This window comes from Uloborus diversus, chromosome 8 (genome assembly GCF_026930045.1).
Source record: "Uloborus diversus isolate 005 chromosome 8, Udiv.v.3.1, whole genome shotgun sequence".
In the NCBI taxonomy this organism is placed as follows: Eukaryota; Metazoa; Arthropoda; class Arachnida; order Araneae; family Uloboridae; genus Uloborus; species Uloborus diversus.
Window position 1 is genome coordinate 25,904,264 of NC_072738.1, and position 12,719 is coordinate 25,916,982.

Consider the following 12,719-nt stretch of genomic DNA (forward strand, 5'->3'; position numbering starts at 1 on the left):
TGGAAGCTTTTCATGTTCAGAAGAATTTAGACTAGGAATCTGATGATTCTTTTGAAATTCCACTAACAGATTTGAAGTTGGCGGAAGCTGTAGGACAAGTGTGTGAAGTTTAAAGTTAGAATCAGTGGTGTTGCCATAGGGTATACTCCATATACGCCTTATACTCTCAGTTATTTTTTAGACATATAGCGTTTTCCCTCAAGCTTCATAAATTTTCATATTATGACATACAATGTATACGATCACATACACAAATTGTGCGTAATGGAAATTGAGGGGAACATCACTGGTTAGAATTATCCTATTTAAAGTGGGGAGTATGAAAAATTTGTTAAGATTGGAAAGACAAATCAGATCTTTGAAAGATTTAAGAAATAATTTTTCAAAGTAGCAACTAGTTTGAAAAATTATTTTTCCACTACAAAAAAGATGGACCTAAAACGCTGTAATTTTTATGGGAAAGAATGGCCAAAAAAATGGTTTTAATGGGTCTTTCTTCTTTTTCTACACATTTCTTGAATCGGGCAACTACCATCAGACAGGCCGAGGAGTCAGTCACCTTTCTCACCTTTAGTCACCTTTTGAAAATTTGGTTACTTTTAGTCACCTTTTGCAACTTTTGTCACCTTTCTCACCTTTCTTGAAATGCCTCTTAGGATTTTTTTTAAATAATTAATTCTTTGAAAAGTATCTGAATGATAGCTTTAACAGTGAAATTAATTAAAAAAATAGCCTTAAATATGCCCCCCCCCACCTTGTTGTTGTTTAAGAAAAATAGCTATGCTACCGGGAAATCGGGGAATTTTTTGCATTGCTTGCAATTGCACCCTATGAGCAGAACCAGACTTTCTATCCCTTCTACAGATGGACTTGCTCCTTATTTTCGGGAATGTATGTTAAAGGAAGCATGTTTATCCTATTATACTTTGAGCTTTGATGAAACTACCAATGTCAAAGACAAAAAAAGAACTGCAACAAACAATAAAATATTGGTCTGAAAGCCAATGTTGCATCACAACAAGGCATCTCAAAACTTTCTTCTTGGGCAAGGCAGTTGGTGAAATTTCGATTGAGAAGCTATGTGAAGCACTTACCAAGGGTAATTATCCATGAATAAATGTCTCATGCTTTCCTTTGGATGGTCCTTATGTTAATAAAAAGGTTTTTCGGTTGTTTGACACTATTATCCTTGAGACACGAGAAAAAAGCCTAATAAATATTGGTACTTGCAGTATTCATACAATGCATAATGCATATGTCAAAGCATTGCAGTATTTAGGTGAAGAAGCATCTGAACTTCTTCTTAGTACTTATAGCTATTTTGATGGTTGGCCTTCCCGTTAGGAGGACTTCAAAGAAGTGCAAGCTCAACTAAATACACCTCATCGCAAGTTCCTGAAACACACAACTACCCATTGGCTTACCCTTGAACCTGCAGCAAACAGACTACTGGAACAGTGGGATGCTCTTCAGTATTATTTTTTTAAACATGTGCCTTTAAAAAAGAATTCAGCTATGCAACGCAGGTCATATAAAGCTGTTGCAAATGTTTTAAAAAGACCTTCTATAAAAGCTGAGCTGCATTTTATCTTTTCATCTGCTGATTTGTTTATGCAGTTCACAAAACGCTTTCAATGCCTAACGCCTATGATACATGTACCAAGAAATAGAGACCATTGTTCAGACTTTTATGGTTCGGGTTATAAAAGCCTCTGTCATAAAGAAAGTTGATTTTTCAAACGTAGACCGGATGAACTGTTTTCAGTTGGTAACAGACTACCTCTTTAAGGTCTCATTGTTAGTGAAGAGGTGACAGATGAACTGTCAAAACTGAAAGAAAATGAAAAGGTTACGTTTTTAAGAGCTGATAAAAAGCATTGTGTGACTGCATGCAAGTATGTAATAGAAACAAAGTTGTGTATCAAACGGGTTACTGAAAAGTTTTAAATTTTTGAATTCGAAAGAGAGAAGTAAATCTAGAAGCTGTAAGAATTTGATAAAGGTTGCCAAAATCATGCCTTTTAATGTTCCACTCGATAGGTTGCAAGATGAATGGAAACTTTTGCAGCTGGAAAAAGATGATGGAGCATCCGAAAACAAAACCATTGATATCAACTGGCAGCAGCACATTTCAAAAAAAGACTCAACTTCCACTGATCTAATGTTTCTAAGGTGATAAAAGCTTCACTTGCATTATCACATGGTAATGCTGACATTGAAAGACTATTTTCTATTTCAAAGCACCTTTTTGGTGAAAATAAGTCAGCAAGGACTGAAAGATTTTTAAACAGCATACTTATAGTTAAAGACGCTGTAAAAGAATATCCTCATTTGCTTTCTTTACCAGTTGGTCCAGAAATAATTAAATGTGCACACAGGCACATGTAAATTACACAACATACATGGATGAATGTAAAAGGAAAAAGGATTTGGAATTGAAACAGAAGCAAAAAGAAGAGCAAAAAAGAAAGGATTGTGAAGAAGAAACTAAGAAAATGGAAAAAATTAAAACATATATTGAAAGTGAAACTGTAGAAATCTTTACAAAAAGCATATAGGGCTATTTTGGTAAAAGTCAGTAAAAAGGGATAATCCTTTTGTTTTTCGAGTTCTTAACAAATTGCTTTTGGTCACCTTTTAGTTACTTTTTTGTCACCTTTGTTTTCAAATTTGTCACCTTTCTCACTTTTTTCAAAGGCCATCAGCAATCCTCGGCCTGCCATCATCCGATCCTATCATCACCAATCACCATATGTGCTTTTTCTTACAATAACAAGGTTCAAGGTTGAAAGATTCACTTCATTCTGCTGCTATTTAGTCAATATTTCATGTTACTAATGAACACACAGTACGTACTTGCATATAAGTCGAGGGGTTAAGAACAAAAAGTGGAACTCTTAAGTTGACAAAGTCAACTCACATACACAGCAAATATTCCTGATATTTTTTTTTTTTTTTTTTAGATTTTAATCCTACTGCTTTTTTTGAACACACAAACGAAACATGTCGACGCATCCTAAAAGAATTTTTTTGCTTAACCATTAAATATATTTTTTTTAATTTACAGTAAAAAAACTCACAAAAAAAAAGTGAGAAATGCAAAGTTTATGGCTTTGTAAAGTATCTATTAGTTGCAAGAAAATTATAGCTGTTAAAAAAAAAAAATAATTCAAGAAGGGCAAGAGATTTCTATAACACAAAACCTTTATTGATATAAGGTCATACTAAAAGCAACTGTTAACAAAATTCATATTTGCAAAAATCCCTTACAAAAATCAAAATTGTGTAAAAGTAATACTCGCGAATGAAAATTATTCCTTTCTGATCTTTAGCATGTTAATTGCATTTTTGTCTTTCTTTCCAAAAGAGATTTGTTTACAAAAACTTGGCAAAACAATCCTGAATTTTGTCTGAAAAAGTAGGGGATTGATTTATACGCATGTCAATATATTATTTAATAATGTGAGTACGATTCATTTTTCACTAAATGTTTCAATTCAATTTATTTTCAGAACTGAAAGACAAAGTTACTATATTTGCCGAAAATGCAGCAACTATTATTGTTGATGAAGCCCTGCTATTAGCTTCCCACATTCGTTCTCCCAGTGATCTACCCCCACCAAGAGTAGCAAGCCCTACGAGGATTAGACAGAATGCTAAACTACGCCGACGTCCAGATGGAAGTATCGAGAGTGGTTACGGTTCGGCCTCTGGCTCCATAAATTGGAGCAAATCCCGACTGCTCACTAAGTAAAGTTTCCCTTGTGAAAATTATTTCTTGAAAGTTAAATATTTGATAATTCAAAGAAAATAAAGTTAAAAAAAAAAAAAACGGAAAGAGATTAAAAAAACACATAATTGTTCTGAGTAACATTTATTCCTTTAAAAAATATTTTTATTAGCTGTAAAAATGATCTTTGAACTACTATTTTATTAAAATAATCAATTAACCAACATTTGGAACCACAAAAATTGTAAATTACTGCAGACACGTGTTTCAGTGTTATAAGGAACACCTTTTTCAATGCAAAGAATTGTGAGCTTCTGGATGAAAAGTCATCCGAGAAAAGATTATTATTTTAATTTTCAGCACAAAGGTATTTATTGCGTTAGTTTCTTCAAGGCCTACAAAATTAAACATGCTGAAAAAGAACATTTTTGTTTTTAGTGTATTTAAAGCTTTGCAGATCTCTTCAATTATAATTTTCAAAAATAAATTTGAGAGAAAGTAACAAGAATTTTTGGTAAGTGGGGTTCGGACAAGGTTAAAAGTTTAAAAAATCCTCAAGACTTTTTTTTCTTCAAATTGTCCCAAATTTAGTGTCCCCATTGTGTGACCCAAATTTAGTTTTTAAGTACGTAAAAGGATTGTATACAACTCTTAATACTTTTAAAAATTAATAAAAAAATAATAATTTTCTGCAAAAAGTTTTCAAAAACAGAAAACACACTGAAGAGCTGTGATTTTTTAAGAAATAAAGTAATAAGAAATTTCAATATTTCTCATCAATAGGTAACATGTTCTGTTTGCTTTCCTTTGCTGAAATTTCTTGCAAATTTGCACATGCATCAGGTCTGCTATGATTTTATTAGAATAGGGATGGAAATAAAAAAAAGTGCAATAACGTTTTCCAATAGTTCTTACAAAGTAGTGCCAAAAAGATAGTGCAAGTTGAAAGTGCCCATCTTCAACATATCATCCCTTTTTAAAACTGAAACTCTTTTTTTCTCATTCTTCCATGTGTTGCTTGTCATGTTTCCCTTTATAATGCTAATTTCTCATTCAGGTCTGAAGAAGAAAAACAATCAGTGCCACTTGCTGCTATTAGGGACAGCCTGAAGTGTCCTGAAAGTAGTCCTGAGAGTGGCTATGGATCAGGAGGTTCTGCTCACAACCCCAGTGTCGATGCAACTAGTCCCAATGTCGTGGATGAATTGGGAAAGGTTCCTCAAGTGAGAAATTCCAGACTTGTGGGCACAGTGTTTCTCTTCCCCGATGCTTGTCCTGCGGAGGCAATTAACTTACAAGACGTAAAGATCAATGTCTTGGATGAAAAGTCGGAAATTGAGAGGATAAGGCATGTGGAGTTTAATCCAAGCAAGTTAGATAAGGTAAAATTAATTTTTATTAAAAAACATTACTTATATTTAGTCGATAATTGGTAAGTCACACTTGACCTGTAACTCTCAGCATTTTGCAATCAAATGCTACATCTTATTTAGTTTCTGGTTTTGATCACTTTATGGTGAAAACCAGTGTAGGTTTTTCTGTATCACTTTGTATCTTTTCAGGGCCAATCTGCAATTGTTTAAGAAGGGAGGATGCATTTTTAGGTTACCTACTTAAAATAAGTTATATTACACTATCCATTCTTTAATGAGTAAAAATTAAACATTCTAGACTGTCAGAAGTCCTCTACTAAGGTTTTTTTTTTTTTTTTTTGTCAATCACTAAGTTTGGATAACATATCAAGTTTTGTTTTATTTATTTTTTAATTTATACATTACTTGCTAGTAGTATAGGAAGAGGGGAGGTCAGGCAAGAACAACTGCTTGCTTGACTTTTTCGAAAACTGAAATTTAAAAATCGTATCTTTATTCTTATGTATCCAACCTTAATTTATTTTTTCAATGTACAATATCTATCTCTTGATTTAAAGCTTTACTAGCAGTCTTTAAGTCTGAGTATTAATAGGTCATGATTACTGTTCTTTGGTAAATATTTTTATTTAAATTCACTTCAATTGTAAATATTCTACAATGGTAATCAACATGATTACAAATTGGAATGTCTAACAGTTCCGTACTGTAGTTAAAGTTACATTTGGTAAAGAAAAAAAATCCACTGTTAGCAGTTCTGCAGTAACTAGGTTCTACTAGTGTGTATATAAATGTGTGTGTGTGTGCAAATTATTTGCTCTTGAAAAACAGTTGAAATAAAAGGCTCATGTGCAGAGGAGTGCAAAGAAATTTTGAGGCCGTCATAAATAAATTTTACCGGCCGCCTCCATATAGTTAACTCCTACGTCCTTGCATATATTTTACCCCTCATTTTAAAAATCTCGGGCTCTCTTCAAGCTCGGGCCTGCGCCAACAATTGCATGTGAAAAACTAATAGTTCATCCAAAAATTATATTGTCTTGTTTTTCTAGGGAGTACCAATGACATCACTGTGATTTCAATGGTGAATTCAGATATGCAGAGTTGAAAACCTAACTGTGTTCACCTGCTTAAGGCAGCTATTTAACTTTTGAAATTTAGATGTTATCCATTGCACATCTCCCCTTTGATGGCCCACTTTGAATGGCGTACTTCTCATCAAATATGCTGTGAAGAAAAAGTCTGGGAGAAGTATATCCACCTAAACTCGTTGGCTTTCGTAATCAATGTTGACACTTAAATAATAATGTCGAAAATGAATTAGCAGTCATCTTAAAAAAATTATCAGTTTTTATGCTCCTCTATTCTTATGTCATCACATTGTTAAATACAATGCTGCTGTGAATTGGCAGTATTGCGCGAAACAGGGTTGCTTAGCAATAAATAAAAAAGCTAAGAAGTGTTAAAGAAACATTAGAGAGAAAATAAAGAGTAAGTCAAAATTTTAAGAGCTTTTAAAAACATTTTTTTATGCAGTCATTAAAATAATTACTTTTAACAGCTTATCGGCTAAAATAAACAATCAAGTAATTTTTCATAATTACTAAAAAACTTTCAGTTCTTACCCTTTGATTTAATGCATAAAATTAGAGTGACTTCACCGATATCATTGCTGGCTCTTGATTATTCTTTACAGTTGATTACGGAAATGCAAAATTATTTTTAAAAAAAGGTGATTTTATAGTTTTTTAGGAGTTTTTTGAGGGAGTTTTTATTTCTATTTTAAAAGTTTTTTTTTTTGCCTGAGTACTTTGATTTAGTAAGTGATTTTTCAATCCATCTTAAATAATTTTTGTATTCTTAAGGTCAGTAACTTGTAACTTAATGCTTAATAAAGCTCTGTATTTAAAATATCACTTTTGGACCCTCTGACAGATATGTAATGGTGCGGAAAATATAAATTTTTTTGCGATATGCTTAGCAACCTTGAAAATTCAAACCACAATATCCTCTTCGTTGTTTTCAAAGAAAAAAAATTTGAATCACTCATTGTTTCTTTTAATATAGTGTCAATATATTCGTACCTGTCAACTTGTGTGGTTTGAACATGTGATAAAATATTTTAATTTTTAAAAATCATAGTTAAATTTTTAAGAAACAAATGTTTTAACTATATTGCATTGTTTAATTTTGAAACTATCAAGATTTTACCTCTCTCTCTCTCTCTATATATATATATATATATATATACATATATATTTAATGTCTAATATGTGCATATGTTTTTTTTTGCATACATTTTGGAGATTATTTTTATGCTTTTACCTATACTCTTTGTAGCATTCCATTTTAACCAACATTTTTTTTTTGAAATGAAAGCTCCTTCTAAATGGAAAAAATTTTTAGTTTTGTATATTTTATTGCATGAATTCCAAATTTGAAATGTTGGCAGGTATGTATTTTGAATCATTTAAAGGTGCACTAGCTATGTGTTGTATGAAAAAAAAAATTATTCTTGTTTCTAGTCATTTTTTTAATCTTAAGTGTTATATGAATCTTACTTCCTGTAAATCCCGGGTGAAGTACATTTAGTGATTTTTCTGCAATTTTATAAATTTTCACCAGTGTGACTTTACAGCAACATTTTTGTGAAGAAATATACACATCAAGAGGTATATATGTATATTATGCAATTGCATTTATTATGATTATCGAATGAAACTATTTTTGATTAGAAATGAATTAAGTATTTATAATAATCATAATTATTTGAAAATTCCATCCATTGAATTACGTAGTTCTGCAGGTAGGGTTCTCTCATAAAACCTAATTTTTGTACATTAGAAGATTTAATACTAAACACTGGGCATAATTTATAACTAAATTAAGAGTGAGTGAAATGTTAAAAAAAATGCAATGTTTCAAGTTAAATTTTCAACTTTTTATAAATATTATAAATTCTCCTTATTATAGAGGTGTGAAAAGCTCAAAGTTTTAAAGCATATCCTTGCTTTAACCCAGTTGATGTGTGGTCGTTGTACATATTATAATACATCCTAGTACATCTGTGTAACCACTTCATTATTATTTTTGCATATTTCTTTGCATTTCATTTCCCTTCATTATAAAAGGAAAAACATTAGGAAAGTTACGGTATTCAGAAATAGAGTTCGACATAAAACAACTGCTCACTAATGTATTTCATAATTTTCCAACTTTTTTTTTGTAACACAGAGAGCACATTATTGCATACTGTCACTATTTGTTCTTTTCAAGTCTATAAAGCAGTACATTGTAACTCAACTATTAATCAAGGATGAAAATTCTAATTTGAAAAGCTTTAAGATTATTTTCATGAAGGATTTTTAAAATTGTTTATTAATTAAATGATAATTCTTTTAAAGTTCTTTTCTTGTAGTAAATTGGACAAAAAGAATCAAAAAATCAATTTTAAAATTATTTTTTGCCTACAAGTGGTATCAAAAAATCTAATTACACATCATTTTAGTTTGTATACTTTAGATTGTGAGACAAGCATTGATAGAAACTTTTCTTCAGCTATCTAGTAACTTAAGGGGGGGAGGGGGGAACGAACAAAATCAAAAAAATTAACTTGCAACTAATTTGCTGGCTTTGAGATTTTAAAGGCATTATATTTGAATTAAAAAATAAATATTTCATAGTATTTTTGCTTCAAGTCATTTTTCTTTATATTTTCACCTCAAAGCAGCAATAAAGTAATCCCACTATTGCTTTGAGGAAACTATCTAGATATATTTTTACTTCCCTTTGCAAAAAAAGGAAGTATTGTATTCGCAAAAAAATGTTCACTCAAAAATCGACCTTAATTTCCATTTTACTCACCTCCGAATGAATATCGAGTTTTTTTTTTCCCACTCGACCACACGTGGATAAGTGCCTAAGAACGTATAGACACGCGAAGTATCCATTTAGACGATTCCCGAGTAAATTACAATGAGTTTTCTCGTGACGTACGTATGTGTGTCGCATAACTCAAGAACGGTATGTCCTAGAAAGTTGGTACGTAGACTCCTAGTGGGGTCTAGTTGTGCACCTCCCCTTTTGGTTGCATTTGGGTGTATCTAAATGAGTCTTTTGCACCTTTTTGGGGGGAAATCATTGTTAATTTTTATGTAAACTCAAGTGGTGTTATCATTTGGCGGACACTTGGCGATGTATCGCCAGTCTTTTGGTTGCCAACTTGGTGACAAATTTGGCGATTTTTTTTTTTTTAAATCTGATTTCAATTTGGCCACTGTTGGTGATATTTAGAGAGTAAACTATTGAATCACATTAAAATTGCCAGTAATGGGGAAATGACATTAACTTGGAGTAAAAGAAAGTCACGTGGGCTCCTTTTAAGTGGTTTTTGTAAAGGTCAGATAATATTAAACTTTATAAAATTACAAAAAAAAAAAAAAAAAAAAAAAAACAAGTCTCCTTATTGCATAGTATTGTACATGTGTTTTATCAATCTGAATGTTTCTGACATTTAGATTTCTGATTTATACATACATCATTTTTATCAGTTGAATATCAGCTTAGTTTTCTGTAAATTATGCTTGAAGTGCAATTGATAAGAAAGTTCATTAGGGAATTGAATTCAACTTTTTGCTTTTCAGAATTATCTAGTAAAATGTTTTTTTTTCTTTAAAAAAAAATCCATGTCGCAATATATTTTATTCAAAACCACAAAATTACTAGACTTGCGCATCTGAATTTTTTTTTTTTTAGTTTAGGAAGGTATTTCACGTGTCTTCAAAATCTGTGACAACTGAAGAAAATGTACTTTGACAATGTCTTTGTCATCAATTTTAAAGGCTCAAAAATGTTTGCAATTGGTATTATGCATTTTCTGTTTTTAGAAAAGTTTGTTTTCAATCTGTGGAATTTTAAATATTCTCTTGCAATAATGCATACATATCATTGTTTTTGAAAAAAATGTGATCTATATTTATCAGTGCTCAAGTTCCTTAAGTTATATTGTTATAGTTGAAGACTATATATAGAATGACGTAAATTTATAATTGCTGACTGCAGTAGAGTTCATTTGTACTGAATGATTCTTTGGATAAATCCAGTTGGTGTGTCGACTTGACTAAATTTATAACTTAATTTATTTACTAGTAAGTTAATATCATGTGATATATTTATCATATGACACAATGGAAATATTCACTCTATTTTTATCAATTGTTATTAGGGCAGACAAAAGTTTGATTAACAAAAGATTTTCCCTATAAATGTTAATCCAAGCAACAAGTTAGCATTTTCTGTTTTACCAACGCAAAATACTGAAACTGAGATATCACATCCAGAGACTGCAGTTTCATCTTTGTTGTGGACTCATTAGTCTGGAATAGTGAACAACCTAGCTGGAGCCATATGCCATCCTATTGAAGCTGAGATTGCCAACAAACTGGTAGAAAGTAAATTTATTTCACTAGCGAGAGTCTGCAGCAATGGTGTGGTTCAACTCTTAAATTGAAGGCAAAGCTTGGGTATGAAGCAGTAAGCAAGTGCAAAACTAAATTATGTGACGGATATATGCAACATTGATATAATTTTAAAATCGATTGTCCTAAAAACCAAAAAAACTGGGTTTTTTAATATAAGAAAACCCCTTTCGTTGTGTATTGGTATTATTACAATTGCCTTCTGAATAATTCATAAATTTTGAAACAAGCCTGGAAGTCAACATTTTTACCTAGAGTTATTTCTATTTCCAAATAACCCCAAAAACGTTTTTTGCTGCTGTTGCTGAATTCAAGCAAAAATGCTAAATTTATATCCAAGTGTTGGTATGAATGATATCTACTGCAGTTCTCTGTTTTTCTCTTCCCCAAAAATGACTTTAAAAGTATTAAAATATAAAGGGAAGAGTTTACTGCTGTAACTTCCCACTTTTTACGGACTGTGATGAACACAAACTTTCAATTTAATTTTCAATATTAAATGTTATTTAAAAAGCTTAATACTGTTAGGATGTAAAGTATTTTATATAAAAATCATCATATGCAATTTTGGCTCTAGAAGTATTTTGTGATCAAAAGTTGCTATTAGAAGTGAAATGCATTTAAAAGCACTATTTTTGCGAGTTATTGATGTTATGCAAAATGAACTGCATTGAAATATCTCTAGAGACAATGAACAAAGTTGAAAAGGATTGTTTCGGTGTATATGTTACTGAATGTACATATGTTAAGTTGAAAATTTCTGGTGACACACTTCTTTCACACCCTTATGATTGATGAAACACAATTAACATAGAAAGAGGAATAATAATAATAGGGTCATTCTAAGCAAAATGAACTAATCAGCTGTGGCTGACATGTTATAGATTTCATGAAAACTATACATAATTCAGTTCAACATGTTGGGAATGGATAATGTTTTGTACCTTTCTTTTGATGAGGTCTCATTTGAATTAAAGTTTACTAATGTACAATATTTCATTTGATTCAACTAATACATATGTATACATGCTGCAATGGTCTTTAAAAAGTGGATAATTCTTGAAATAAATGTACCTCAAAGCCATAGAAACGTAAGTCACATTATGATAATTTTACAGTAGAGAGGAAAAACTTTTTTCTGGCGCAGGTGAAATATGGGATGCGAGCTCTTTTAACCCTGGTAAAAAATTGAAAAGAATTTGTTAAGAGTTTCATTCACGTGGCTCGATGCAGAATAGGCTTCCACATACAATGCACTAATAAACAGAAAATCTCAATTTTTATCTTATGTCACTCTGAGGTACAGAACCATTGAATTGTATTTTTTTTAATTCACTGGAACTATTATTATTTAAAGTATAATAAAAATATCTAACTGGAGGTATTTCATAGCATTTCATAAAGCATTGTGTAATGTTATTTTTTATGCTACTTTCATCTAAATCCTAATTTTAAATACATGTGAGTTCCATGTAGATTTCAGGATTAGTCTGAAACATTTTTATCTCATCTTATTTCTCAACATTCCAAAGGAACAAATGGGCGTGTCATAATAAGTGCTCAAAGTGCATATTGTTAAAAATTGTAAATTTTGTTTTGTACATATCCTATTTATACCTGTCTTATTTATGATAAATAAAGTTATTTCTATTATCCAATTCAGTTTTGCAGTTTACTTTTTTTTAAGCAGCTTTATGCTTAATATAAATTTTAGAAATAGCTAAACAATTCTCAGTTTTACATTACAGAGTACATAGTGGTGAATACTGAATCGGGTTTTGAAAATGATTTTCTGTATGAAAGTAATGCATTGCAACTATACAAAAATAGCAACAATCTTTTTAAGATTAAAATGGAGCAGAATGTGTAGTTACACATGTTATGGAATGCTGAAAATGAGGGCTTAGTCAATCCTGAAATAATGTCTTACAAGTTATTTATATGCAAATATATTAACATAAATGTCAGCATATGTAAAAATAATTCTTTACACTTGGCATAGATTTTCTCTTTTAAAGGTAATTGAACATTAAAAAATTAAGCTCTTCAAGTACTTGTTAAAGCTTAAACTTCAGAAGTAGTATTTCACTTATTTCATGCTAGAAAAAATTGCCATTCAGAAGATATATAACAATCAATAGC

At 30.9% G+C, this 12,719-nt stretch overlaps 1 protein-coding gene across 1 annotated transcript in view; it reads left to right on the forward strand.

Moving 5' to 3' along the window:
* The window catches only part of LOC129227978 (uncharacterized), a 30,108-nt gene extending 23,283 nt beyond the window's left edge, over positions 1-6,825 (forward strand). The window contains exons 9-11 of the mRNA XM_054862603.1: positions 3,513-3,750; positions 4,788-5,112; positions 6,153-6,825. Of these exons, the coding sequence (XP_054718578.1) occupies positions 3,513-3,750; positions 4,788-5,112; positions 6,153-6,176 (587 nt within the window). The 3' untranslated portion in view covers positions 6,177-6,825. The remainder of the gene's footprint in view (positions 1-3,512; positions 3,751-4,787; positions 5,113-6,152) is intronic.
* Positions 6,826-12,719: the final 5,894 nt, after the last annotated feature.